The sequence below is a fragment of the Pithys albifrons genome, chromosome 5 (genome assembly GCF_047495875.1).
Source record: "Pithys albifrons albifrons isolate INPA30051 chromosome 5, PitAlb_v1, whole genome shotgun sequence".
Taxonomy (NCBI): Eukaryota; Metazoa; Chordata; class Aves; order Passeriformes; family Thamnophilidae; genus Pithys; species Pithys albifrons.
In genome coordinates this window covers 11,209,987-11,232,811 of record NC_092462.1, presented here as the reverse complement: position 1 = coordinate 11,232,811, position 22,825 = coordinate 11,209,987, and the positions used below count along the sequence as shown (strand labels likewise).

At 39.3% G+C, this 22,825-nt stretch overlaps 1 protein-coding gene across 1 annotated transcript in view; it reads right to left on the bottom strand.

Moving 5' to 3' along the window:
• Window positions 1-22,825, bottom strand: part of INPP4B (inositol polyphosphate-4-phosphatase type II B) — a 269,367-nt gene that overhangs the window by 201,877 nt on the left and 44,665 nt on the right. The window contains exons 2-3 of the mRNA XM_071555695.1: window positions 4,390-4,614; window positions 2,690-2,734 (exon numbers count right to left, since the gene is read on the bottom strand). Coding sequence (XP_071411796.1) covers window positions 2,690-2,734; window positions 4,390-4,614 — 270 coding nt within the window. The remainder of the gene's footprint in view (window positions 1-2,689; window positions 2,735-4,389; window positions 4,615-22,825) is intronic.

The following is a 22,825-nucleotide window of genomic DNA, read 5'->3' as shown; positions in this document are numbered from 1 at the left end:
TAAAGTTAATGCCAAGCTTTTATAATTAGACATAATCCAGGCCTTCAAAGGGCAATGTCAGTCAAGCAGTGTCCTTGGCCTGGCAGCAGCAGAGCATGTTCCCCAGATGCCCAGCCCAGGCTGTCAGGGTGAGAGTTCCTTCCAGCCTTGTCAGCAACCAGGTGAACAGCACAGAAGGAATCTTCACTGGCTGCCTTTCCAGGGTAATTTTAACTGCCTGGTTGGGCCAAACAGCACGTGCATCCTTCCCAGCTAAGTTGTTCTTGCCTCACCCATCAGCAGGAGGTGTCTGCTGCAGGCATGTACATTTATACAAAGGAGTAATGATGGTTGCTGTCACAGGGATGGTGACTGGGCTTGCTGGAGCTGGGAAGTGTTGGCATGGGAATGGTGATATTCCAGCAAGAAGGATAACATGGTAAGAAGTATTTCATGGACTGCTCAGTCACTGAGGGTGGATTCCCTTAATGCAAATGTGTTATGCTTCAATATGTTAGTATTATTTTAGGATCAAGACACTAAGAATGATCTTTATACAGTTCCCTGCCAAATATCCCTGGCTTATGACACTGGGTAAGAGCACCAGCCAAAAACAAGAGGTTTACACTGCTGCTCTTATTTGTAAGCTGATCAGCAGCAGAAGTCAATGCATAAGATCGCTCACAGAGCTGCAATGACTCAATCAATAACGCTGCAGAACAAACCACAGAACATAAAGCCTACTAGAAACAGCCCGGCACAAAACACAAGCACTGACACCATGAGTGAAGAGAGATCCATTCAGCACAAGCCCAAACAAGCCTCAAAATGGCTTTACTTTGTTTCTACACTTCTGCCTGCTGGGGCACGTTTACACTGTAAGCAACTCCTCCTGAAGTTCTGCTTATCTCATTTGCAGTCACTGCTTTCAGCACTTCCCCTCCTCTCCTACACCACACCAGAGTCACACTCCAGGAGTTTGCTATCACTGGAACACTGCAATTGCAAGTTATGCCCAAATATTACAGTCACATCACTTACAAAATGCATAATGAAAGGCACAGAAAAGTTAAAATCACTCTTAATAATTATTATAACATTGTGGTCCCCCAACAGAGAACTAGGCCTTTCTTCCATACCAACATTTAACAATTTCATCAGAAATAGTCCCTACAGAAAAAAAAACCCTCTGTCAAAGATTTTTGTAATGCCACAACTACTTAATTTTTAAGAGACACACAGGTAAAGCTATCCAGATAAAATTACAGGGAATCTAAAAATGATGGTATCAAACAGGCCTGCATCTGCCTCAAAGGGTACAGCTTTAGGGTATCAAGCCAAGTATACCCATAGACCCAAGGACAAGGTCAGGGAAACAGGCTCCCAGGATGGAATGGGCAGAGACAGGACCTGCAGTCATGTCACTGATGCCATCCTGGTTGCTGTGTTGGGGGTTTCTGGGGGAGTGTTGTTTGCAGATAATTTAAATTCTCCAAACTGTGGAGTCTGGTGGATATTTATATAATATTGTGCTTCTAGATACCTGTACTTCCCTCTTCCTCATGTACACACACTCTTTTGCAATAGGTGTTTAAAAGTGTTTATACCAGAGTAAATGTAACAGTTACTAAATAACAAGGAGTACAAGTTTCTCAGTGTACAGCTATACAACATGAGTATTAGCGGGTCACACGGATGCAAAAATCATAACGAATGTTACAAGTTGTAGTTAGTTCAGAATGCACATAGGATATAGCATCAAATATTTCCAGACACACTATTTGCAACTGTGTTCTTTTACTGCACACAGGAGCAGGGAATAATCATAGGATCATTTAAGTTGGAAAGACCCTTAAGAGAGAGTCCAACCGTTAATCAACTAAAAGTAGCTATCGTTCTTATTGCTGATATGGACATTGCTTTTAGTGTTTCTACACCAAATTAGAATTTCATCTACAATTTCAAAAGCTTCAAAGCTTTTGCACTGAAAGAACAATGACAAAGTAGGCAATCTTTCTTTCTAAATGCAGTTTGGGCTGCAAATACTGTGCACCTTCATCTGGTATTACAAACACATGATCATTCAAGGAGCTTGCTTGACTTACTGAGCCATCTCCATCATGCTGTCTGCCTCTGACCAAAGGGGGTGGCTTGAGCTGATACACCACCTCCTGAACCAAAATTCTCTTACGTACTACAGTAATATATAGCTTTTATATACTAATTAGTATACTAAGTATAAAAAGTCAAAATCAGGTAAAAACTTTTTGATTCTACAAAGTAACATCACTTTTAAATTTTGTTCCAAAGCAACAGTACTTTTATCTGAATATCTTTTTTAAAACTCCATCTTAAATATCTTTTGCCAAATAAATATTATTTCATAAATGACATTCATAAAGCTATTGGGCAGATTTTCAGCTTGGTGGAACAGCACAGCCTTAGAGAATTCAATAGACCTTTAGACATTCCAACCAATTAACACCAAAATTAGCTTTTCAAAAGACATGCACAGACACCCTTCCCACCTGAAGGAACCAAGGTGGTTCTTCTTTTTTTTAAAAATCAGGTAACATTACATTGTATACATACTATATGTGTATATATATATATATATCTATACATATATATATATATCTGTATGTATAATCTCTTCACACACACACACAGAGGCCATTTACAATCCCAAAAATTCAAAATTACATCTTACCAAGACTGAACTCCAGCTTGGGTTCATCTGCAATTCTTTGAATACCTTGAAATATTAAGGGGAAAATACCCATTAGAAATAATTTGATTTCCATGTCTTCCTTTTTAATACACAGTAAAGCTTTCACATGCCTGTAACTACCTGGCAGTGCCACTCAAGTAACATTTTATGTTAAAAATTACAGTGAAAGAGAACTTTACCTTAAATTCTTGCCTGAAAAAAGACTACTTTTGAAGCAGACTTCTTTCTTTTTAACAGAAAATTTCTATTGCTGGGAAGGGAAATTAATAAAAAAAATTCCAGCCTTTCATGGCTGAATACTTGTAAGATGTTCAATCACAACAACTAATTAATTATCTGTTGGAAAAATATTAAATCTTACAACTAATTTTTAAGTAGGTATATCATCACATTAAAAAACAAAACCCATGTTCTGTGAAAGTATGTAAATCAGGTTAAGGTAGTAAAATATAACCATGTCATTGACCTACAAACAAACTGTAAAGCAACAAAACCAGCTTTGTTTTGATAGAAAATAAACACTAATTCCTTTCCTCATGTGCCAAGAACAAGAACATTTTAAACCACTGTGGAATTATGTTCTGTTGCATATTTTACTGCAAAGGACAATATTTTCTTGTTGTGCTGGAATAAAGGAGTGAACCACAGAGCTGCAGCTAGAGGAACATTGGAAGGAAGAAAGGATAGGGAAATAGTAGAGTTTTTCACCTGCTGCAGAAAGTCATCGGATCACAACTACAGTTTCAATGAAGCTTGTAGAAATTAAACTCTCTTGTGGACATTTATGTATTGTCTTCAGTGAACATGACTGAGTATTTGTCAGTATTGAAGAAACTGGTCAGATGGGAAGGACTGAATTGGTGTATGAACTGGAACAAGATCTTCAAAAACAAACAAAAAACCCCCACCACAAATAAGCAGAAATCCCAAACTTATAGCTGTGTCTGCTCCATGCAAACTTGATGTTGCTGAACAAGTCTAGCTTCACACTCCTCTCATTACTGCAGCTAATCACTCACATCTGCGCAAGAAAAAATTACAGCTGCAGAGCTCAGAAAGGTCAAAAAGAAATAACAAATAAGATTTTTTTTTTTTCAATGGAGTTTAAATGAATTTCTGAGTTGAATTCTGCCACTGGCATATTGGCCTGAAACACCTTATGAATATGCCGGATACAGAATTAATTGACTGGGCAACTGAAATACAGTCTCTAGATCCCAGTGCACCAAATACAACTCAACATATGGCTACTTGCATTCAAATCCCCTGGGTGCTTTTATACCACAAAGAACAAATCTGTGATACTCATTTAAATATCACTAAAGCTTTATACATTTATCAAAGTTATCAGACTACATTTTAAACAGTAGTCCATATGTTCATGTAGGATATAAAAGAAGAAAAAAATATTTTTAAGTCTTATGAAGAAAATTGGTTAGAGAGAAAAAGTCAGAAACTAATCACACATTTGTTCCCCTGAAGGTTACCTGCATAAACCAAAACAAATCAGGTAAAAACACTTAAAAATAACTTGAATCAGTTTACTTCCTCTACAGGTGCACTTTGAGAAGCAGAAAGTTACACAGCCTTCTGTGCCCTGTTTGTGGCACGACCTGCACTGCGGTAGAGGCTGGGCCGGTTAAATTGTACAACCCAATCCACGGAATACACACACTTACTGGTGAACTGGGGCTGTCCTAGGCTGTCTACTTGGGCTGAAGGGAGAAACTGTTGTGCTTCCTCTGAAGATCTCTCCTCTTTGATTTCCATGATCAGCCTCCAGAGCAGCCGAACTTTATTCCTCACACCTTCCAAGTTTGCCTCTCCCGGTGCCACAGTCCGAGATTCCCGATCTGGCTTTGATGCGGCTCCAAGGTAAAGGTCCTGCTCTCTGCTCTCAAACTCTGCACTCAGAAAACATAAACACAACTTTCAGGCACTGTGATTCAAAAAGAGGGATCATGGAAATGTTGATGTCATGCACAGTTAAAACCACCACACACACATTTCGTCCCATGGTCACAGAGCCGTGTGCCCCATCCACCTTCTGTGTCAAACCCCAGCTCGAACCCTGTGCAGTACTGAGCATATCCACAGAGTGGTTCCAGTCAAACCAACGTGGGAAATCCTGCTACAGCACAGATTCTGCAGCCTGACAGGCAACTCTGAGCTGCTAAGTTGAACAAGAATTTGATTTAGCAGGGGCAGCAGCCACGGTTCTGACAGAGAGTGGGATTCACCAGAATGAATGTGTCCATCATTTTATTCTATTAGAGATTTCCATTATGCTCAGCCTCTCATTTATCCTTGCCAGAATACAGATCACCAACACATGCAGATAACTTAGCACGACACAACTCCTCAATGAAGACTCAACAGGTTGTTTGTGGGAGCTTCTGACCTCATTACTATCCACGTGTCATTTACTGTTCTGCCTCAAGTCTAATTGTTGAACGATCGAATTTCCTAAGAACAAAAGAAGAAAAGGAGAAGGAAAAAAGCTGAAGCTCCCAAGGAATCCAGGTAAGTAGCAAGGGTCAGCTATTTGATTAAGATTAGAACAGGAAGAAAAAACACCTCTCAGGCATTTAAAATTCTGCGGTATAGATGGCTTCGCAGAGTCTCAAATCCAATGTGACATTTACTGCAAGACACAACGAGAAGAGCAAACTGGAAAAGAAAGAAAAATCAATGTTTCTTTAAAAGAAGTTACCAGCTAATTTAGAAACATAAAACTCTATAAAACACCTGTGCTATTGTATTAATAAGGATTGAAGTGTTTGGTTGGACACCAAAATCATTCTGATCTAAATAAGCCATATATCATATTACCTGGTGAAACAGAACACCTGAATGTTTGCATACTTATTTAGAAAATCCAAACAATGTAGAAATTCTCAATACAATGTGAATTTAAACTCCCTTTACTAACCTGTGTATCTAACCTTGGGCACATATTATTCTAAACCTGTTTGCACTTCATAAACTGAGCATCTGCCAGTTACAATTAACTCTGCTTTTATTGTTATGGAGGGAACAAGATAAAATCTCAAGTCTAGAAGCCTCTTAAAACTGTACACAAATCCCTGTGGAGGTGGGACCAGGTTTTTTTCTGTGCTGGATTTGAGGAAATATAACTGTGGCTGCAGATGCTGCTAAAAATGTTGGAAAACACTTCATATAGCAAGTGGACTACAGATTTCATGAGGAAAGACTGGAAAGAGGAGCAGAAAATGGGCCAACATCTTTGTGGCTTCAGAGGCAATTAGAAAAACTAAGAGATTCAAACTCTTGCCTCTAGTCCTGGCTCACTCAGAAAAACAAGGTATTCAGTTCTTGAGAGAAGAATATTCAAAATCAGAGAGAGATGCAGGTGCTCATCAAGTTTTTGCTTACACAAAAAAAATCCACACTTGAGGGACCAAACCTGAACAAGCAGAGCTTTACTGTTTGTCAAAGATGGCCATAGAGACACAGAAGTTTCATCTGTAAGCTTCTGTGTGATCCGGTGTTGCATCTGAGCCATGAGGGCAGAAACCTCCAGAAAGCTCCGTAATTAGAAGAGCTCATAACTTTGCTGCTGCTGTGGTAAGATCTGCAATAGCACAGCGGTCTACTCCCTTCTGCCACCAACATCAATGACTCAAAGGGTTTTTTTATTTCATAGTATTTTGTAGCTACCAGTGGAAAAAATGAAGAGGAAGTCATGTAATCAACCAGAATCAAGATCAAAATTAACCAGCATTCTAAATTAAAAAAAAAAAGCACAAACATCTGCTTATGCCTTTCAGCTTTTAAAAGCACAGGCAATTTTAATAAAAGCAGTTTAGATATCCAAGACACCTTAGTGAAGGAAAGACTGTCAGAAAAACAAGCCAATACTTAGCAATCAAAATACAAATATGTCAAGGTGGTTTTTTCTTTTCAGTCTTTAAATGTAAATAGGAACAGTGATCTTGCCTTGAAATATCCTACCACTAGCTAGATAAAAAAACATCTGCTTTGGAAGGAAATCAATGTTTTGCAATTGAAATCATGCTATTTATATTTACCTCTTAGCTGTGAAAATCAGACTGCCAAGCACAAAAGGCATACTGAATCACCATTAATATGCATGGAACCAGAAATGGGTAGTGAAATGCAGCAGGAGTGGGCATAATTCACTGTATTCTGATCAAACAGGTGCCAGTTTTGAGATGTGGAAAATCATTCTAAACTATCACTTCAAAACACTACAGTCTGCTATATTTAGATCTTTGGAGTACTCTGACAGCTAAGTTAAATTCTGACAAGCTTATGAAAATGCCTGAAAAACACTCATCACTGCAAATATGGAGAGTTTTCTTCTGCAGATTCAAGAGTAGGTAAATTCTCTCTTCCCCATATTGTTTCAATGCATGTAATCCTAGAATGGTTTGAGTTGGAAGGGACTTTAAATATTCCAATCCCTCTGCCATGGGCAGGGACACCTCCCACTAGAGCAGGTTGCTCAGAGCCCCATCTAACGTGGCCTTGAACCCTTCCAGGGATGGGGCAGTCACATTTTCCCTGGGAAACCTGTGCCAGTGTCTCACTGCTCCCACAGTAAAGACTTTTTTCCTAATATCTAATCTCAACCTGCCCTCTTCCAGTTTGAAGCCATTCCCCCTTTTTCCTGTGCCTACATGCCCTTGGTAAAATGTCCCTCCCCAGCTGTCCTGCAGATATGTACAAAAGGTTGACATGCCGGAACACAGTCTGGAAAACACACACTGGTGAAAGTTTGTTGCAATAAAGGAGTGCACAGGTTTATTGATATCATAAAGATCATAATCTCTTTGCTCTTCTCTCTCAAATTGTTGTTGACTATTATTTTAAATCAGCAGGATACAGTAAATCCTAAGAACCTTAGACACTTAATTCCAAGTTTCAGTAGGGAGGCAAAAGTTAGGTGATGCAAATCTTTCTGAAAATTAAGTTAATGGACCCACAAATGTATTGAAGGCCTCAAATGAATGGCAGACATGTCAGAAGAATCATATAAATAATTAACCAAAGAGCTATTACTGCATGGTTAATTAAATGATTTTATTACATTATTAATATTTAAATAAATAATACATATTAATTAAAAAATATAAAAAAGAAACTTAAATGCAGTAATATTTCATAGGTGGACAATAGCACTTTATGCTTTATAATTAAGAAGTTACTGCAGAAAATACAGGTGCACAAGCATCCTTTGTTATAATGTTATTGCTGACAGGAGTGAAAACAAATTTCTTGTTAAAAATATCTCAATGTACCGCTTAATTTTTCAAGTGTATTGTATTGTAACTTTAATCACAATCTGTTACACAGAAACCTCAGTTTCTGTGAATTCAGAAATAATGAAGTCACCAAAAAACGTTTAGGCAGTTTTTGGAGCTGACTCTTGTCTTTCAAAAGACTGCAGCTTAATGGAAAGGCTTTCAAAGCTAAAACATAACAAAGCAAACACATTTCCAAGAGTAGGGAGAACACACAGGTTTTACAGCTTTTTCCCTTGTTTATAATCTTATTTTTTCTAAAGAAGTCTTTAATTGTTTATCTTACTAAACATGTAAAAGTAACAGGAAGATTAACACTCCCTGGCTTGCTTTATTTTCCTTCATCGGAGTTATAAGCATAACATCATGTTGAACAGAGAAAAAAGAAATTGCTAAGGTAACTGAAATAAAAAAAAATGTACAAAGACCATGGTCAATGCCCAGGATGACAGCCTGGACTTTTCTAAAAAAAAATCACTATTTTTCCTTCTATGCCAATATGCAAAGTAATAGAATTCAAAAAGGTTAAAGGTTGTCTGTCTCTTTCTACATACACCAGCAAAAAGTAATTCTCAGTTGCTAGCTCAGCAGAGGAAAATGTTAAGAATATCAGTGAGTCACTGGCACTCTAAAATTTAAAGCACCATCAGAGCTAACCACCATATGCTGTAACAAAAGTAGAATGGAAGCTTTGATACGTAAATTATATCCGCAGGATATTTCTAATACAGACATCAGAGGCTTTTAATTCACAAAGCTGTCTGAATTCTATATGCTCATGCATTTCATGTTCAAATTAGTAGTGATGAAATCATCCCATGGTTACTCATGATGCTATGTTAATCTTCCTTTGGAAGTTAAACTTTCAATCAAAGATAAAGAATTTAATTAAAATTTTTATCTTCTGTGATTTTTTTAACTCTGCAATGTTGGAATGAACTTATATAAGTTATCATTATAACCTCCATTTAAGCTCCCACAGAATCTCACTAAGAGTCTGAATATTTGATATTAATACAGCAAGATACTCCAGGTTGGCTGCTGCAGGACAATACTTGGTTTCTTTTAATACCTGTGGGCTTTCACACATGCCACGTGGCTTCTCCCCTTCCATGAAATACCTCACCTATGTGGAAAGCAATGCAAACCACACAAATATTTTAATACCACAAGGCTATCTCAAGAAACACTGTAGCATTCACCTCAAGTACCAAGCGTGGTCTTTGCAAAACAGCAGATTGCTTTTGCTGAAAGGAAGTAGATGCTGCTCCAGCAGGACCATCAGTCTGCCTTGAAAAAGGCAGGTCCCAGAGCTCGATTCTCTGCACACATCTGCAAGAGTAACCTTTGCAAATGCCTCAGTTATTCCCTCCCTAGAACAAAGTGATACTGACCCGCATTTCCAAGCCACTACTACCGAAACAAAAAGCTCCAGGTTAAGCGGCTTCCACACTGCAAATGGCGAAAGGGAATGGTTGCTGTCTTATGGGTATTCCCACAAACAGGCTTTTTTTTATCCCCTCGATTTACTGCAAAATGTTTTAGATGACTGTCACCTTGTACCAAAACATGTCTTCTTCCTCTATTCCTTCCTCCCCTCCTCACCAGCCCTCCTTGGGTGTTACAGCTCTTACCTCCCCAGCTCTCACTAAGGGACCACACAGGAATGCAATTAATGGAGTCTTTAAGGAATCTTTCCCTGAAAGACAGAAGAGAGTTACAGATGAAGAGGCAGCCCTTGCATGCTGTCTCTCACATGTGGTTTCATTTCACTGTGCCCCTTGGGTACAATCCCAATTTTGTGTTGTACTACACTGCACAGAGGAAGGGAGGCAGAGCTTTGGTGTCACCCACAGGAGGCTCTGGACAACTCTGTGGTCAACCTCAGGCTGCTCTTGGGAGCAGTTCAAACATCCAGCCACACAGCTCCTATTGCCCTATTGTCCTTTTGTTCCAGGGAAACATAATAGTGACCAAAACCTACCAACATTAACATGATATTTTGTTCCTCATTATCCATTTTGCTCTTCGCTCTTCTGCTCAAACAGTGACTCCTCTGGAAGGGGCAAAACACACTTAGATTTTTGATGCAAACTAACTGGGGTGTGTTGGCCTTGGGTGGCTCCAGCCACTCACCCTGGTGCTTGCTCCCCCCTCAGCAGGGCTTGGGGAGAAGAGACAGTTCATGGGTCAAAATAAAGACAGGGAAATCACTTATTTACCATCATGGGCAAAACAGAGTCGTCTGCTGGGTAAAATAATTAATTGCAAATTAAAGTCCTGATTAGGGAGAAACAAACACTTTTTCTCCCCTCCACTCCTCCCTTTTATCCAGACCCAACTTCACCCCTCACACCTCTGCCTTCCCCACACTCCAAGCAGCCTGGAGGTGTGAGGGATGGGGGAAATGATCTGAGTTCCTCTCTATTTTTCCTTCCTCCTCACACTTCCCCCCGGCTGACATATGGTCTCTCCACAGGTGGCAGGGCAGTGCCTGCTCCACTGGGATTTGTACAGGAGAATTTTTGCTGGGTTGCCTGAAGCACCACTTCCCCTCCTCATGATTTCAGGAGTGAATCACATCCAAGTGAACTATCTCATTCCATCAGATCCAGTGTCTGTCCTGTCCTGCTAATGGTGACCACTTCAACTTACAAGGGCATGTAAGCCATCAGCCACATGCAGACTGAGAGTTCACCTAACAAGTACTTCTGTTTCCTTCCATGGTCCACCTGGAAACCTTCTAAACTAGATTGTTTTGAGAGCTCTACACTTGAAGCACTGACAAGATTATCTGCTCTGACTGCCTGACCTCTTCTGCCTTGCCCTTCCATTTTAGGGCCCACAGTGCCCTGAGGTGACCATCAGCTCCACAGCACCATTAGATGTTGCATGAAAATGTCTTTGTTTTTCCCTCCATGTTTACTCCACTTCTCTTTATTACTTGCTCTTCCTGGACATCCCAGTCAGTCTCCATTTCTCACTCATGACTCCCAGGATTCAGCCCACCACTCAGACAAGCAATGGGCCAAAGGCTCCAGCCCCACCTTCACACTTCAAACTGAAACCCCAGCTGATTGCCCTCATTTGCAGCATGTCCCTTCCCAGCCACACCACAAGGAAATCCCACAGATCAACTCTGCCTCCTTTCTTGGAGATTCTGCTGTGCTCTGGCACAGATCTCCTCCACCAGGTCCACAAGGAATTTGACATTGTGAGCAGGTATGTCCTCCTATCCTGCTTCCACCTGAATTCTTTGAAGTCCCATAGCTATTTTCAGTTCCCAATAGCCAATGGATCTATTCCTGTGACAATGCAGGGAGCTCTTCATTGTAAAAGCCCCCACTGACAAAGATCTCTCTTCCTAATTCCTGAATTTTGCTTTTCTCCCCCATTTTGTCTTCTGAATTTTATTCTATCATACAGTACATGGTTTATTATTTCGCTTCTTCTGGTATTTTATCCTCATTCAGTACACAGTATATCATCTTCATTTGTCTTCAGTTTTGTTCTAATACCTCATAATAGTCTGGCTTTCTTTTCCCATCCAGCAAATCATCAGCCAGGTTGTCATCCTTGTTCTCCAGCATGGGAAAATTGCCAAGCTTGAAATACAATTCTCTGCTACCTGTCTGTCTCTGTCTTCTGTTTGGTCGTGTCCCAGGCATTCATCATTTGGTGGCTCTGCTTACCTGAAGTTTTCTGTACCATTTTCTCTTTTCTCCTTCAATATGTTTTTAGAGGCTGGTCAGAATGCCACCCTTACCTTTGAAGGTCACTACTGACCTTCAAAAACTTCATTTTGGGAAGTGTGTCTCAGCTGGCAATTTCTGTTCCTACCTATGCAAGCATATTTCTGCCTGCACACATATTCACAGTCTCTTTTTTCTCCACAGGCAGCCTGAAGTGCTTACTCAGTATTCATTGTTGTCTATTTGCACAGCTTTTGGGCTTAAAATCTGCCAGTCTTGCTGCCACAGAAACTGTCCTGTTTGCAGCTTCAAAGCTAACTGAAAGAGTCCTGTCAGCAATTACAGCTGCATTCTGGGTTCAGTTCAGGAGCATTATGCTCAAGCATTGCAAAAGAAGTGCCAGAAGGGAGCTGACATGACTGTAAACACTCATAAAGTTGATAATTCTATGAATGAATTGAACTCATTGAGGGCACAATTAGAAAAGTCTCAAATCGAGAGTCAATAGTAAACATTCAGCTCTTACAGTCAGGCAAAGCAATGCTTCCAAATCCAGAAAGTCTTTTTTGATCAGTGCCTCAACACCAGGCACAAAACATACAATTTCATTCCCTACAGAAGATGCAGGAGTTGAGCTATTCCACAGAACACTATCCAGAAAAGGATAAAATCCACATTTTAAGTCCTGCCTTCTCAGATGTGACCAACAACTAAGAATCACTTCAGCAGGCACGGTCAAAAGTCAGCATAATTAATGCAACATTTTCCTTGAAGGGGGTTAGAGATTTTGGTGAGGATAAAAAAAAAAAAGATGATAGAAACTTCTATTAAACATAAAAGTGGACATCAACCCCACAAATGCAGCACAACTTTTTACCTCTGCTCTTAGACCATCATAGCTAACAGAAAAAGGCAAATTGATCTAAGGACTTCAAAACTCTGCAGTGGCATCAGAAAAAAATCCACATCATAAAAATATTCCTAACGCAATGGCTATTTGAGTTGTTCCTGCAGAGAAAGTTCCAAGTCAGCATTTTCTCCAAATAAAATCTTTCCCCTACAACAAAGTTTCTGATTTCTATGAAATAGCTATTTTTTCTACTGCTTTTAAATATTTTATAAATACAGGGTTGATAATAGGTGAGAACAACAGAAAACTTCTCATTTAATAGGGAGTTTAGCAATGATTAATCATTGAAGAATAAGATGAATTGGCTGTGCATCAGCATAAACAGAAACCCCGTATCGTACAAAATACCTTACAAAACAGAATCTCAAACTTCTATTTATTGCCAGAGGAAGAAGGTGACATGTGACTTTCACTTGATCTTAGAAATGTAACGGCTTTTAGGATTTCCTTTTCAGGCAGGAATTCAGAGACCACCGGTATTTAAATGTATGCATGGAACACATAACAGGATATATTTTAGCTAAGTTTTCAGCAAAGTTTCAATACCTGGGTGGTTGGGGGGGGTTGTTGCCATTTTTGTTGTCAGAAATAAAACATTCACACTGAACACACTGAGCTGTGACTTACTGAGGACTATTGAAACACCTGTTTGACTCTTGAACTGCACCCCAATGGCAAAACATTAGGATTTGGAACCTGACTGGGAAGTCCTTCTGTTGAGCTGTTTACAGCTGATGCAACACAGAGATAGAAAGAAACAAAGCATAATAGTCACTAGGCAAATACAGGCATTATTTAATTACTGAACTGTGTCATCTTACTTTAGCTCAATGAGTTATAAAAGGAATCAACTGTTAGTAAAGACCCTGTAGGAAACTTCAAAAAGTAACTCAGTAGTTTCGGAGGGGGTTTTTTATCCTTCAAGTACTCAAAAGTTTAGATGCCACCTCATTCCTAAGCAAGTCAGGCAAGCCCAACTCATTCAAACTTTCATATTTACTAATAAGGCTGAATCAAATGTCAGATATTATTCAAAGACTAGGATATTTTCAAGAGAACATGATAACATGTAATCTTACAGAAGGCATTTCTCTTCAATTTTTATTTGAAAGAGATTTCTTTATCATCACTTGAAATTTTAAATATGGTCCCTGGCTATGCAATTCAAATGACATTAAGGGATATGGACCTATTGCAGAGTGCAATAGGATACAAATTACCACTATCATTTTTTGTGAGTGCTTTGCAGAGAAGATGCAGACACTTCTACTTTAGTGAGTTTGACTCATTTTTCAGCAGAGTGAAGCTATCAATCACTCCCTCAGAATTAATCTTTTTTCCCTTAAAACTTTCATTATCCATTTTTATCCCCAACATCTGGTAACAAATAACCCTTAGAACATGCATCAGGCACTCCCTTCATTCCAGGCTCCCAACGTGAATGTCACAGAGCTCATTCTCTACTTCAGGGACATTCTGCAGGGATTAATGTAAATTCTTATTTTAACATTCCTTCCTCAGGTGGTACTTTATTCCTAGTCATCCTAAAGATGAAAAATTTTTCATACTGTAGACCAGTTTTACCAAAAGTCTGATCTTTAGTCTCACAGACCTGACACTTAATGAATGACTCCATAAAACAGTCCATATTTACAACAGCTGCCTCATAGGCACAAGTTTTCTCGCCTACTCCTTTCTCTTCATTTACACTGTGTTACTTGGCCTGCTAGAAGCAGGATCAAACTTTTTGCCAAAAGTTTTATGTTCATTTTCAAATGGATGACTTGACCCTGCATTTTCTCACAAAAGAACCCTTTACTTACCAAGAAATATCATCTTCCTTCATGAACAAAATAGTGAAGATTTAATACAGTAAGACTGGAAGACTGACTAGTAATACAGCACGTAACATTTCAGAAAGCCTAACAATGATTTCCTTCAGAAAGTCTGTATTCCCTCTTGCCTTTTACCACTTACTAAATGAATACTCCAAACCCAGTTATCAAAACACAAATCAACATCCAAAAGCAACAAGAGGTGAAAATAAAACAAAGGAGCATGGAAAAAAGCATATTGAAATATGCCAGAAGTCAAGAGAGAAACTGGAATAGACTAAGAAAAAGCAATCAGCCTTATCTAAAAATCACTTCTAAATGGATTTCTTGGAAATATTATTCAGGTTGGGCTGGTCTAAAAGGAACATATTGTCATGTAGACTGAAAAAAAGCATTGATTGTTAAAAAAAAAAAGAGAAATGGAGAAAGTAGTGAAACAATTCAGTGAGTTTTGGGAGAAATACAAGAGCTACTTCAAGAACTTTTTAATTTCTAGAATCCAGCAATTCAAGCATACACGGTAACCCAGAGGTGACCCTCAGGTGCTATTTATTGAGTGAGGACTTCCTTGAGGTTCTACCAAGAAAAGTAAAATACAAGTCTTCACGAGCAACAGCCAAAGTCAGCTTGAGAAAATAGACATTAACAGTCCAAAAACCAAACATGAGACTCATTAGGAAGAGTCCTCCTCTATCAGCAATGATGCTGATAATTACTTTCATTCTTTAGATTTGAAAGCATCAATCCATTCTCCCAGATAAACCTCACTTGAAAAGTGGATAATGCAGTCTGAACTTAAAGGTCTGAGACCATTTAACATTCATCTGGGAATACAAAAAACATTTATCCACACTCTATCACAAAAAAAAAAGTCATACAACTCTTCACACCTTTTCCACCTTCCATCCCTGCAGAAAATGGTTCCTCTGATGACAGTTGTGCTCCACAAATGAAACACACAAACATGAGAAGTCTCTAGACTTAACATTTCCTCCAAAACATACATTTACTTACAAATGGAATGACAAAATCGTACTCAAGGAAACCATTATGCTTATCCAACAGAGGATCAGCTTTGTTTTTCAATACCTGAAGAGATCAAAAATTTCTTTCTTATTTTAAGTTCATAACATGACCTTGCCTGGACAAGCTATTATTTTATTTTTCTAGGTTTTATTTTAACGAAAGTAGAAATTCAAATCATCTGGTCTTTATGCATGGAAAAGAGGATCAAAATTAGATCTGTAATACTGTATTAAGACCTAACATATTGGGGTTTTTTCTGGTACTCCTGGATAATTGCTATAAAAACTTAATGAATCAATCCAATGCCAAACAGCAACTAGACCTTAAACTATTACATCTTTTTAAAGTGAGATTGGACGTGGCATGAGTGCCATGATCTGGTAATCGGACTGAAGTTGGACCAAGGGTTGGACTTGACGATCTCGGAGGTCTTTTCCAACCCAATCAATTCTATGATCTTTTTCTAAAAACTGACAAAGTCTACAGACATCAGACCACCCCCAGGGATCAGAAATTGCTTTAAAACACTGATTTGAGGAGGCAATTCAATGATTCATAAACCTGAATTAAACATCCCAGTGAAACTGCTAGAGTCCCCAAGTCTATAATTAGCAGAAATCCTTTCAATTCACTTTGCCAAACAATTGGCCAAGCTTTGCTGTCAGGATGGTGGTGTAAAACAAAGGTACTACTGTCCTACTAAATCCACAACTGTCTGCTAGAACTGCCATGAGTTCAGAGTACTGAAGATACTCCTGTTTCTGTGGAGTCCATGCCCAAAGCTGAAGTAAGAGTCAGCCACACACATTAATAGGTGTCTGCCAACTGCTTATTCATACCTACAGTACTGGACACAGCTCCTTCTAATGCAAGGGAAGTTTAATTGTACTGAACTGGCATCCCTCACCCAAGTGTGCAGCTCCAGATGCATAAACTGGAATTTGTGACTATCTTATTGCAGACTCCAGCCTGCAATATCTCTTTGGACTTAGGAGAGGGAAGAAAATAAATAAAGCTTTCAAAAAATTAAAGCACTGAGAAACTTTTGAAATGTCAAAGAGAACAGCATGTTTGAGGTATTTTTACATTTCTGTAAATCTGACTTGATGTATCACTGGAGAGGGAGAAGTGTATCATGGTGAACTGGTCTTACAATAGGAGATTTATTGCTGGAAGGGGTGGAAGAAATCTATTGCTAGGTGTGGTATATCAAGTAAAGAAATAAACTGCCAGTAAAAATTAGAAGTGACATTCCAAGGAATTTCTCAGTGTTAAAACAGCAAGTAAAAAAGTACATCTATAGCACTGTAGAGAGAACAAACGCTAAAAAAAAGTAAAAAGTCTTTTAATAAGACATTATTAAAAGCCTCCACAGTCAACTGGGGGTGAGGATGTGCATGCAGTGTGTGTGAATTTCACAGTTTCTTCATTTCAAAAGCATATTTTCACAAACCTGAAATAATTAAATGAAAAGCCTTATAGACTAGGGATGGTACATACGCCAAACTACTTATGTTTTTCACATCAGTTATTTTCTGCCTTCATTTAAAATCATTCATATGATTAAAAAGAATTAAAGACAGAAGTTTTACAGAAAGGTAACAAAACATATCTGAAACAAACAAAATCATAGTCACACAGATATAACACAAAAGGCAATACAGCAGAACAAAAAAAAATGAAAATATTTTCAAAATGCAATGCTGACAATTGGTTTCAGTTCTTACTTGCTATTAAAGAAAATATTTGCAGTAAAGGAGTTTGCCTGAAGGGACTGCTAGCAGCAGGTGAAGTTACTTTGAATCCATATCACTTCTCCCTTGAAATGCAAAGTCACTGTCCACCACTTGGCAGAAGATGTATCTGCCTTCAGTGGAAGTCTTAGAGAAAGAGCTGGAGGAGGCCTGAAAGACCAGATATTTGGGCATCTACAGGACTGCTGTCACTAATACACAAGCTAAGAGGGCAACTTGCTAAAATGGAAAGCAAAGCACCTGCTCTTCATTAGGACTCCTCCCTAATTCCACCATGTGTCTACGACTGGACTCTGTAAATCTGGCTCAGAAAATCTCAGTGTCCCCAGCCTCCTGCCCAAGGCTGGCTTTCCAGGAGCAGAGCCAGAAGACAGTGAACAGACAGGATGACACGGACACCAGCTCGTGGCATGGCTGTGTGTGCCCAAAGGTCTGAGACACGTGACAGCACTGCCGATAGCCCGGTGTCAACCTGACTGGCTCCGACACCAACACAGCAAAGCTTCACTGGCATTAAAAACAGCACAGGCTGTACAAGCTGCCTATGATCCTGAGTTTTTACAGCTTTCCTGGTACTGGCAAACTATAGAATCATAGAATTGATTGGGTTGGAAAAGACCTCTGAGATCATCAAGTCCAACCCTTGGTCCAACTCCAGTCCCTTTACCAGAACATGGCACTCAGTGCCATGTCCAATCTCAGTTTAAAAATCTCCAGGGATGGTGATTCCAGGGACTTCTCTGGGCAGGCCATTCTAATGCCTGATTACTCTCTCTGGGAAGAATTTGAGAATAAAGAAAAGGAGCCAGTCAGACTTGATACTCATTAATGTAGGCACGTGCTCAGGTCATGCTTTTGACTACCCTGTAAACATTGCCACCCACATTTGCTATTTTGGTGTTGGCACAGACAAGGTTCATCACTCCACAAGTAAAGCACAGCATTTTTACATATTCAACAAGGAAAAAAGGAATGGGAATTATCAGGGTAACATCATTCACAAACAGTAAAGATAACAGAGTCTTACATTTATCTCAGTGTATTTCTTCAACACTACGTCCATTACCAAATAGAGTAAAAAAATTGTTCTGATTTTGAGGTATTAACAAAGGACTCCATGGCAATCACAAGCATGTAATTTGCAGAATAAAAACCCACGCCTTTAAATGTCAGCAATCAGTATTCAACAATCTGAAATCTCCTTTAATATTATATATTCTTCTGCCATAATAACATTCCCATCCTGTGTCTATTAAGCAACGCAGAGCCTACGACCCAGGCTGTGTGATAAGGAAAAATACACTTGCTGGGCTCTGATGAGGTCCTTCAATTACTGCAGGCAAGCTGTAACCTGGTAGTTCATCACAACCACCTTTCCAAACTGTCAGCTCACTGAAAGATACTCAAGTCATCTTTTGCAAAGAATGAGCTACCTACTGTGATTAATCCCTCATGCAATGCTACCAGATACCAACTTCACACTGACAATATAATACCACTAATCTGCATTCACTGTGGAAAATGTTGCCTTACCTCACTAAATAAGTTCTGAAGAACAGAAAACTACGTTTAATAGACTATTACCTTTAACAAATCTGAACACCTAAACAAAAGTAGTTTCCTTTTCAGTTTCAAAATGCATTTGTAATAATAATAACAATGTACAAATACAATTCACTCAGTTTATCATTTCAGCTTGAAAAAAATCTCAAATTACCCCTTCTACCAAAAGTTAGTTGTATATAGTTTAGACACTAATTAGTTAAGTTTTTCAAAGTTACATTCTGGTGCAAGACTCCAGTGATGTATCACAACACATACCTCGGACAATACACCTTTTACAAAGGACATTCTCCCACGTTGTTCTACACTTCTGGCAGTTATTTAAAATATGTGGCAGTTATTTAAAATATTTACCTCTGCTCAGTTCCCAATGTATTCCCTTTTTATATCAAAACACTAAGCTACCCTGACCACAGCTTTGCCCCCAAAGAGGTTACAGTAAGCCTGTGAACTCTGGTAAGTCTGAGCACATGCACACTGAACATAAAACTGACATACAGTATTTCCAGGAGAACAGCTGTATCTGACCAAAGACCCATCATTCTGCCTACAGGGGACATAGGAAGTGTCCAAGGAAGCGGAAAAGCAAGGCAACCACATGCAGTTCTCTTTCTGTTCCCTGCTGTTTTCACATCAGGGTTTCTCCTCAGATGCCTTTTCCTCTCACTAACTCCCAATGATGCTCCTCTTTCCCGGGAGTGCCTAGTAATTTTTTGCAACATGTCTACTTTGAGCATCTACAGCACCTTATGGCAAGCAACTCCAGTATTTCCACTACCCATTCCACCAAAAATCACCTTTTGTTTGTTTGTTTGCAATCCAGCTCCCCGAGCTTCATTTAACATCACTGGAAGAGGCAATAAACCATTAATCCTTATCTCCTTCTTCAAGCTGTTAAAGATTTTTCAGATTACTATCAGAGACCACCTTGGTCATCACCTCTTACGCAGACTGAAAAGTTTTAACTTCTTCACTCCTTGTCCTGATGACTCTAACAGACCTTTCACTGGAACTTTCCCAGCTCATTTATGTCCTGTAAGAGGAGGGGAAATGAACTGCATGGTGGGTCTTTACAGAGCTCTCTGCTTTGTTCTCTCCTTTCCCAACATCTCCTAACATTCAGTTTACTTTTTAACCATAACTGATCATCCATCTGCTCTTCTAATGGCCATGTAACTCTCTACAGATGTCATTCTGAGGCAGAGAGGCAGGAATTAGTGCAAAGTCCATTATTTTGATGGGTAACTTTTATTATTTTTCTTCACACAACCTCCTACTTATGGATATCAACCTTCATCTGCCACTTTATTGCTAATTATTTAGACTTCTATGGGCATTCTGTGATTACTCACACTCGATCCCCATCCTGACCATTTAGTACCAGACTTTCTCACCTCACTGCCTGCCTTCTGTTCACCATTGATGCATATGTGACAGCACCAGGCTCCAGGCACATCCCTGCTGATGCACTGCACTGTAGGAACAGCCCAAGCAGTCACAGTTCTTAGACCTTGCATTTTATTCAACTCGTCATTCATGTAATAGGAGGAGGAAGTCTAGCAATGTAGTGATCAGCACTATTTGTATCAGAAGGTGAGAAAAACTATATTGAAACCAAATCAAAGAACCTAAGTGTATGAAGTGAGCAAATAGATTCGCTTATGAAAACGTTTTGCCTGTGCTCTTGGAAGCAAAAGATGCTTTCAGGAATCATACAGATCATTGATTTAAATGATGCACAAACCACATGTGCTATTAGAAAACACAAACGTCATAAATGACAACAGAAATTGCAGTAAAATATGGCATTTAAAAATATTTCAAGTGCAGAGAAAAACAAGACCAAATTGCATGCCCCTGGTTGGCCTCCAACAAAAAACATGTTGTGCAAATTACCATTGCAGAGAACAGTGCTTTACTCAAGACTAAGCTTCATAAAGTGCAGAACTCCAAAGAGACAACCTCAGGATGGAGCTTTTAACCCTTCCCAACAAATTTTAACCTTTCTTACGTTTTCCTCTGAAAGTTTTCCCAGAGTGAAAATTCAATTCAAAATTCACTACATGCTATCGACTTTTCCACAACCTTAGAATAAAAATAAAAATAGAAACATGACAAAAATTAAGTGGTTTGAATATTTGTAATTATAACCTGTAAATGCTAATATATCCCATGTATGTATTGCAAAGATAACTCCAACTCTTCCAATTCCTTGGACTGCCCACAGTTATGTTCCCTTGCATTTGAAAGCAAGCTGATTCCCTGCCCTGCCCCCCTGAGCTTTAATCTTCTGCACAGTGCTTTCAAAAGAAGTGAGTATTTTTCAGGATGCTTAAGACTTGGCATGCCAAGAGATGAGTGTTGTGTGATTAGCTGTAGTCCCTAAGAGGATCAGAAGACTTTCTAGCAGACCTGTAAATTGTCATCAGGCCCAAAGTCAGTAAATACCAACTTCTAAAGAGAGAACCAAGTAAGATAAGCATTTAAATTCTTTATAAGCTGTTTCATGTTAACTTCCTTATTCCTCCTCCAGCATTTGTTTTTCCTCTCATCTCTTTTTTTTCTACAGAAATGGTAGTTCTCTAGACCACTCCCAAGCTCCAAGGGGCATAACAAGATATGCCAGAGCAAGGTATGCTCTCCCTTAAATCTGCATATCTACATTTCATACAATCACAGAATCATAGAATCGATTGGGTTGGAAAAGACCTCAGAGATCATCAAGTCCAACCCTTGGTCCAACTCCAGTCCATTTACCAGATCATGGCACGCAGTGCCATGTCCAATCTCAGTTTAAAAACCTCCAGGGATGGGGAATCCACCACCTCTCTGGGCAGCCCATTCCAATGCCTCATTACTCTCTCTGCAAAGAATTTTTTTCTGATCTCCAACTTAAATTTCCCCTGGCAGAGCCTAAGCCCGTGTCCCCTTGTCCTATTGCTGAGTGCCTGGGAGAAGAGACCAATCCCCACCTGGCCAGAACTTCCCTTCAGGTAGTTCTAGACAGTGATGAGGTCACCTCTGAGCCTCCTCCAGGCTAAACACCCCCAGCTCCCTCAGCCTCTCCCATAGGACTTGTGCTCCAGTCCCTTCACCAGCCTTGTTGCTCTTCTCTGGGCTCGCTCCAGCCCCTCAATATCTTTCCTGAACTGAGGGGCCCAGAACTGAACACAGTACTCAAGGTGTGGCCTCACTAACACAGAGTACAGGGGAAGGATCACTGCCCTGGGCCTGCTGGCCACGCTATTTTTGATACAGGCCAGGATCCCATTGGCCTTCTTGGCCATCTGGGTACACTGCTGTTAGAGCATTCCTTGTAAGAGCAGCAGAATTCGGCCCTTAAAATATTACACATATGTATATAGAACATCAAGTTTCAAGAAGAACAAAACAAAGTGCCCTGATCACATTGAAACCCAAACCCATTACAGCCATGGAAAGAAAGATGAGGAATTTTTAGAGAAATTTTTTTCTTGCCTTATTCCCTTGCAACCAGTAAGTTACTGGACATAAAAGGCAGAGTGAGCAATTCATGTGTGAGCACCCAGAGAAAAAACACCTGGGTTGTAAACTCTCAATTTAAAAAGCTTTCATCATACTCTTTGAAATGACAGAGACTTACCTAAACCTCACCAATTTTAGTTTAAAAAAGAAAACAATATTATCTTATTTCAGAACAGTACTGGCTTTCTGGCCTTCAGGATTACATCTCAGGAACTCTCTCACTAAACAGGACCTAGTAGAGCACTCATGTGGCAAATCACAGAAGTAGATGCTTGGGAATCAGGAGACAAACACTTTAAGCAGCAAGAATAATTTTAGGCAGTTAAATATCAAAGGAAAGGGTGAAATCTCACAAATGTTAAGCTCACCCAAATTTATCCTGAATAAGCCAATTTTTCTATAGATTTTGGAAAAACAAATACCTCAGCACAAAGAAAAAATTGCCTTTTGCTTTACTAGAACATCATGTATTCCTATTTCAGAAGATTTGTAAGAACAGTAGCTAAGCATGAACAAATGTTTAAAAAAGAAAGCACAATCATG